At 41.6% G+C, this 6,928-nt stretch overlaps 1 protein-coding gene across 1 annotated transcript in view; it reads right to left on the reverse strand.

The window, feature by feature from the left end:
• LOC101856016 (protein DD3-3) overlaps nucleotides 1–6,928 on the reverse strand; it is a 28,787-nt gene that overhangs the window by 7,931 nt on the left and 13,928 nt on the right. The window contains exons 4-8 of the mRNA XM_035969171.1: nucleotides 6,103–6,280; nucleotides 4,298–4,468; nucleotides 2,813–3,005; nucleotides 1,429–1,574; nucleotides 101–245 (exon numbers count right to left, since the gene is read on the reverse strand). Of these exons, the coding sequence (XP_035825064.1) occupies nucleotides 101–245; nucleotides 1,429–1,574; nucleotides 2,813–3,005; nucleotides 4,298–4,468; nucleotides 6,103–6,280 (833 nt within the window). The remainder of the gene's footprint in view (nucleotides 1–100; nucleotides 246–1,428; nucleotides 1,575–2,812; nucleotides 3,006–4,297; nucleotides 4,469–6,102; nucleotides 6,281–6,928) is intronic.

Here is a 6,928-nt window from a genome sequence, read left to right on the forward strand (position 1 = left end):
TGACCACGGTGCCTTCCCTCCCTCCCTTCCCCCCCCCCAATTCTCCAACACATTCTTCAGTCCTCCCTCCCAATTCACCAACACATTTCTAAGTCCTCACCGTGACCACGGCGCCTCAGCACACTCCGGGGCATCGGCCAGGACCAGACACTCGGGCTGGTAATCGTCGGTGTCGTACGGCACAGCCCACTTGTACGTCAGGCCCCCGGTGGTCGTCCTCTCGCACGAAGCCTTGTTGGTCTTGTCTGTGAATGGGGGGGGGGGGAAGCATGTGATAATGGAAGTTGACTTTTTGGCTTTTTTAGTGTCCCGCGCGCTCATATTATGACCTTATGCAGTTGCGAGCGCTGCAAAACACTTACAACAAAATAAAAGAATACAATGAGAGCTGTTTTCAGGACTTTTTAAATGTCCCTCCCCTGTTCTTTGTATATTTCATCTGAATTATCGCATTGTCCTAAACATAGAGGAGCACACTTTCCTTGGGCCAGATAAAGTTCAAAGGTATAACATTAAAAATCCTCTGAAAAGACACACAAGTCATTGCAAGGATAAAAGTGTTAAAGAGTCATAAAAACAGAAATGTGAGGCAGCGTGGCGAAAATAAGGCACTCGTCAAAATAATGAAAGTCAAGAAACTGGCATTTCCCGCCCGCTTGAGATTTTTTATAAAATTTTTGTTTTTTGGCTCAACACCTTTCATACCCATTAAAGAACATTCTGTGTAGATTTTACTGAAAAACGCTGATTTAAGGCATAAAAGATGTAAATTTTCTGTTTCCACAGACTCAAAGTAAAGGAAATAACTCAAATTTGGCGGCCATTTTCTCGCTAATTGTACCTCAGAATCCAGGTGACCCCCACCTCCTTTTTCGCCAATATCTTGACTTGCATCCAAGATAAATTGATATTTTTTCTCATCAAAAGCAAGGCAAACGGACAGGCTTTAAGATGATACCAGTAACTCCACATGTCCGAAAATTGACGAGCACCTGATTCCACTGCAGCGTGACACAAATTACTTTGGATAATTCCTTAAGACTCCTTACCCGATAAAATTTGTAATTCTAGCCCTGTAGTTACTATGATTCAGCCTGAAAAGCACAATATTTTCCAAAGAAAGAGTTTAGGTCTACAGCAACACAGAAGAGAGTGGGTGCTATAATATATAAGTAAAATATACAAAAATAAGTGATTCTTTTTATTTTTAGTCTTAGTAGAGGTTTTACGGTGCTCACAACTGCATAAGGTCATACGAGCGCCAGAAGATTAGACATGTTACAAGAGAGTAACAAACATAAAAAGAAGAAGGGGAGATAAGGACGATAGATGTTTCATCGGAAAGAAGAAGCAAACCACACCAGAGCACCCGCCAACCACCCACTTTGAGCTTCTGTTCTCATCCTTATTTCCAAACCCTTTCCTCACCTGTTGCTTTCTCCAGATAGTTATAGAGCAGCTTCCAGGTTCCTCCATTGCTCTCACAGGCAGCTTTGTTATTGTAGCTGGACCAGCCTTTGTCTTCCACACACTCGCCATACGGCTGAACGTTGAAGCTCTTCCTGGTGTAGTGGCTGAGGGGAAAAGGCAGATTGTACAGTAGAATCGGCCTAACGTCCACCTGTATTATAATAATATTACATAGCATTTGTATAGCGCAAATCCCCACTCAACAGCAAGCTCTATGCGCTTCACATTCTATACTATTACCCCAGTAGACCTGAGAGTACTCTGAAACAACCTCAACTTCCTGGGAAGCAAACAGTTCAAACGGCCATTTATAGGCTCTAAAACACTAACATACAGACAAGATCTTTCACTGTCTTTGGCCGGGAACCCATTCCCACTTGGGTGAAGTGAGGAAAATTTGTGTAAAGTGCCTTTCCTAAGGACACAACGTTGGGCCCGCGGCTCGAACCCCCGAACCCGGAACCTCACGATTACGAGTCTGATAGCCTAACCACTAAGACAATCACCGGAACAAATGGCTACTTTCCATCCCCCTCTTGCCGTTTTTTGTTGAGTTTTTTTAAACATCAAAACGGCACTATGTAAGGCATCTTCCTTTTTTAGTTTTAGTAGAGGTTTTACGGCGCTCGCAACTGCAAAAAAGTCATATGAGCGCCAGAAGATCAGAGGTGTTACAAGAGAGTAACAAACTGAAAAAAGAAGGGGAGATAAGGATGATAGATGTTTGATTGGAAAGAAGGAGCAAACCACACCAGAGCACTCGCCAACCACCCATGACATCTTCTTATCTAAGACAAACACTTTACTCACAAATATTCTCACAACAATTCTTTTAAGATTGTCGACTGGATGGGGGTTTTCTGAAATGCTCAGAATTAGTGTAAAATGTATTTTGCAATGGAACCCTGGATTTGATTCAAATAAAAAGACATCTTACTTTACAGAAAAGAGCTCTACCTCTTTGATCATTGTTGAGGATGTCTGCGGAGAGGCAGGACACCAGGAGGGGGAAAAAAACCCATCTTGACCTCCTTATATTTGGTCGCTTTTAAGGACAAGCGGGCTAACCCAGATTTCGAGGGTTCCAGAAATCTTGACCTACACCAAAAGTAGGCATTGCCCTACCTATAGGAGAAGTTTGGGTTCATTGGTGTGTATATTTGTTTGGTCATAGAGACAACTTTCCTTGTCTTTTAAAGAAACTGAACATGGGGCAAAGACTTTACCTTCGATTTTCTCAAAACAGCATTTTTCTGGATAGCCCCCTTCAGCTTAAAAGCCACCATTTATTCTTACAAAATAAAATGCAAGCGGAATAAATAGCCTGATCAGAATTTCTTACTCGCACATAGACGCGTTCTCTGCCAAAACAGCGATGTCCTTCCAGGGTGTCGGGTGCCAGTAAGGGAAGTAATCCCTCTCCTCGGGACACTCGTAGCCGTAGCGGTTGCCGTTCGGGTTCTGACGCGTGTAGATGGCGCTGCTGTAGCCCAAGCCATTGTCGGACTCCAGCTTCTGGTCTGCGACAAACAAACCTGTTGGAAGAGGTACAAAGGTGAGAAGTAATAACAGAGGTGCTCTCCTTTCTTTGGTTGGTCCTTTGGAAGCACTTTGTCATTTCATCTGCTGATGTCCAAGGTTTCAATTTTGTATACATAAGTATATTTTTGAAGGCCTTTATGATTTGTTATCCAAATAAATCTTGAGAACAATTTAGTTCACAATGGGCTTAATTAACGGGTACTCTTATACTACATTGAAATAATGTCAGCGGGTAGGAAGGAAACTACCACGTTACCATCTGTAGTGTGATGATTGGCTGCACCATTATCACACACAGAATTCCTCACTTTGATTCTCACGTAGACCACTGGTCAAAGATCCAACCAATGAGTTGAAGAGGGGAGATCAATCCATAATCTTCCAACTTAGAACACAACATGTACCCCTCAATCAACATCTCAACTGAATAGGAGTAAAGCAGTCTGCTGCCTGCCCACTATGTGACTACCCCTCAGAGACAGTGGAACATCATCTGTTCTTTTGTAGAAAACTAACTGATTTAAGGGGATGTTTTCTTCCCAAGCTACCAAACACATCTAACTGCCTCTACACCTCAAGACAACAATTAGAACAGACATGCAACTATTACAGAATGGCATCATGCAGAAGAGTTAACGCTCAGATGCTACTGGATCGCTAACAGCAACAACATCATTCTCATGTGGAAAGAATGTTTATTGACCTCCTTTCTATGTCTGTTGGGACGTTGTGTCCCTCTCAGCCCAGGTTGGTCCTAACAGGTAGGGTTGGACCCTGCCTCCTAAACGATCAAAATTGTGTCGAGGGGGCATAGAAACACTTACATAATAAAGCAAAGAAAAATGTGAGGCAGCGCGGTGAAATCAGGCGCTCATCAAAATAATGAAACTCAAGATATTGGCATTTTCATGCAGGTTTGGGAAACTTTATTTAACTTTTGTTTTTTGGTTCAGCACCTTTCGTGGACATTAAAGAGCACATTTCTGTGTGGATTTTACAGAAAAACATTTATTAAAGGCAGAAGAAATGTAAATTTTCAGTTTCCACAGACTCTCAAGCTAAAGAAATAACTTTGGCAGCCATTTTCTCGCTATTTTTACCTCTGGAACCAGATGACTCTCACCTCCTTCAACCACACATATCTCAACTTCTATTCAACATAGATGGGTATCATTTTCACCCAAAACAAGGAAAACGGACAGGCCTTAAGATGATACCATCAACTCCATATGCCCAAAAATTGACCAACGCCTGATTTCACCGCATCGTGCCACAAATTGTTCACCTTTGTTCCTCTCCCTGAGATAGCATTTGTTGTACCACGACCAGGGCTCGTGCAGGCCGCGGTCGGACTTGGCGTCAGCGTTAGAGCGGTCACTGTCTGCGTTGTTCCGGTTGGGCTTGGTGTAATCCTGCTTCTTTGTGTTGACCCCATTCCTCAACGTGTCCGTGATCCCTGCAAACACAGTGAGCAAGTGTATGGGGTTAACGATACAATATGTGAGACATGCTGACAAAATGAGTTACTTCTCGCAATCCATAAAAGGAGATATTGTCCCAAAAACGATACTAGGGTCAAATTTGTAGATTTTCAATTGACGCCATATTCTTATAAGTATAACATGCTTTTTATTATTTCACATTTCTAAACTATAAAAACTTCACCTATAAGCGTGAAGTATCTATTTCAATAAGGGTTGAATCCGAGAAGCAACTCATTTTGTCAGCACCCTTCACAGTCATTATTAACGCTATTAGGTCATTTAAAGTGATGGACTTGGCGCTCATATGACCTTATGCAGTTGCGAGCGTCGTAAAACCCTCTACTATTAAAAAAAAAAGTGATGGATGTTAAACTTGGAGGCAGGGCCATGCCACAGAATTTGACCTCTGTCTCTGAGAGGACTCAGCCAAACAGGTTGAAAGGTTTGATAACTCCGCAAAACGACCCATCCACGATTTTGACATCAATGCAATTGAATAGGAGCTTGGGCATCACAACTGCTATCATATTAGAATCCCCCTTAAACCCCATACCGTGGGCGGTTCGCGGGAGCTCTGGTGTGGTTTGCTCCTTCTTTCCTAACAAACATCTATCGTCCTTATCTCACCTTCTTCTTTTTTATGTTTGTTACTCTCTTGTAACACCTCTAAACCTCTAGTGCTCATATGACTTTATGCAGTTGCGAGCGCCGTAAAACCTCTACTAAAAAATATTTTTAAAAAACAACCCCATACCACTACCACACACCTCTTACCAAACTAGTACAGTATAAGTATTAAATCTTGTACTAGACAAAGAAAAATAAGGTAAAAGAAGATTGGAGGCAAACTTTATGACCTTGAGGAGAGATGGGTCATTTCTGTTGAGGAGTAATAAATGGTGACAGAGCAAGATAAGTCAGTCATTACACCTAACAGGGAACAGTATGAGATAATAAAAACATTACGAATAACCATATTGAAACCACTCTGTGCTGTGAAAGTAATATGTGACCTCTATATCAAATTCTATCTCGCCACAAATTAAATGAGCAATGTGTTAGGCCTGGTTAACCCTATCCGTATGTCGTGTTTTACTATCGTATCCATACAACGTGGGGAACTCTGTGCCACCACTTAACCCTATCCGTACGTCGTGGGGAACTCTGTGCCACCACTTTCCAAAGAGGAAATTACTCGTTAATCGTTTTGCATAGCAGTCTGTCAAAATGATTTTTTGAGAAAAACTGAAAGTCTCAAAGAGATCTTCGTACTAGAAGTATTCTAAAATGTGAAGTATACAACCCCGCGGGTACAAAAGGACCCCAGGGCGTACGGATAGGGTTAAAACGGGTCACATAAAAAAGATGACCATTTTTTTAAAAAGATGAAGGAAGTGTGAAGTAAACAAACTACCTGTGTGGGTGGTTGGCGGGTGCTCTGGTGTGGATTGCTCCTTCTTTTCTATCAAACATCTATCGTCCTTATCTCCCCTTCTTCTTTTTTATGTTTGTCACTCTCCTGTAACACCTCTAATCTTCTGGCGCTCATATGACCTTATGCAGTTGCGAGCGCCGTAAAACCTCTACTAAAACTTTTTAAAACTACCTGTTGGAGAGTCCACGTCATCCTGGCACATGTACTGCATGACCAGAGCACAGTTCTGCTTCTGTGGGCTGCTGTCTTCGTTCCCGCCACATCCGTGCTGATTGGTCCACTCGATGGTCAAGTAACTCTGACCTTTAGCCTGCCGCAACGTTTTCCACGGCCCGCTCTGGAAATATTTCTGTTGAGTCCAAAACATAAGTGAGGTTAGTGGAACCTTGCTTGATTTGAGGAAGAGAGGGAAACATCTTGTGTTATACAAAAAATTCTTTTTACTTTTTTTTTCATAAAATAATTTCCATTTTGTCAGCTTTACTTCTCTTTTCATATTGAATTTTAATGAGAGTAATATATAGTATAGTTTAATTCTTTATGTATACCTGCGAGTATTCTTACGGTCCTGTACAGCCAAGAAAAATTTCCCTCAGGGATAATAAAGTATTATCTTATCGTATCTTATCTTATCTTCTTCCAGGGCCAAAGTTCAAGAAGAACATTTCTGCACAGTTAAAACACTTAAAATAGTCTGAGCCTTGAATTAAGTTCTTCCCAAAATACTATGCTGACCACAAGGGGGAACACAAAGTCCGCAACACCTTGATCAGCTGGAAACGGAAGAAGAAATTGTTGGATTCATAAGTTTTATATCACATTTATTTTACATTTTACAGAATAAAAGTATAATATTGAAACCATCTTTTTGTTGTTGGTTTTTGGGGGGAGGGGAGGTCGTTTCGTTTTGTTTTGCCTTTTGGGTTGTTGTTTGGTTGTTTGGTTGTTTGTTTGTTTGTTTGTTTTTTGGGGGGTTTGGGGGTTGTTTTTGTTTTTT

Source organism: Aplysia californica, unplaced genomic scaffold (genome assembly GCF_000002075.1).
Source record: "Aplysia californica isolate F4 #8 unplaced genomic scaffold, AplCal3.0 scaffold00123, whole genome shotgun sequence".
NCBI classification, from domain to species: Eukaryota; Metazoa; Mollusca; class Gastropoda; order Aplysiida; family Aplysiidae; genus Aplysia; species Aplysia californica.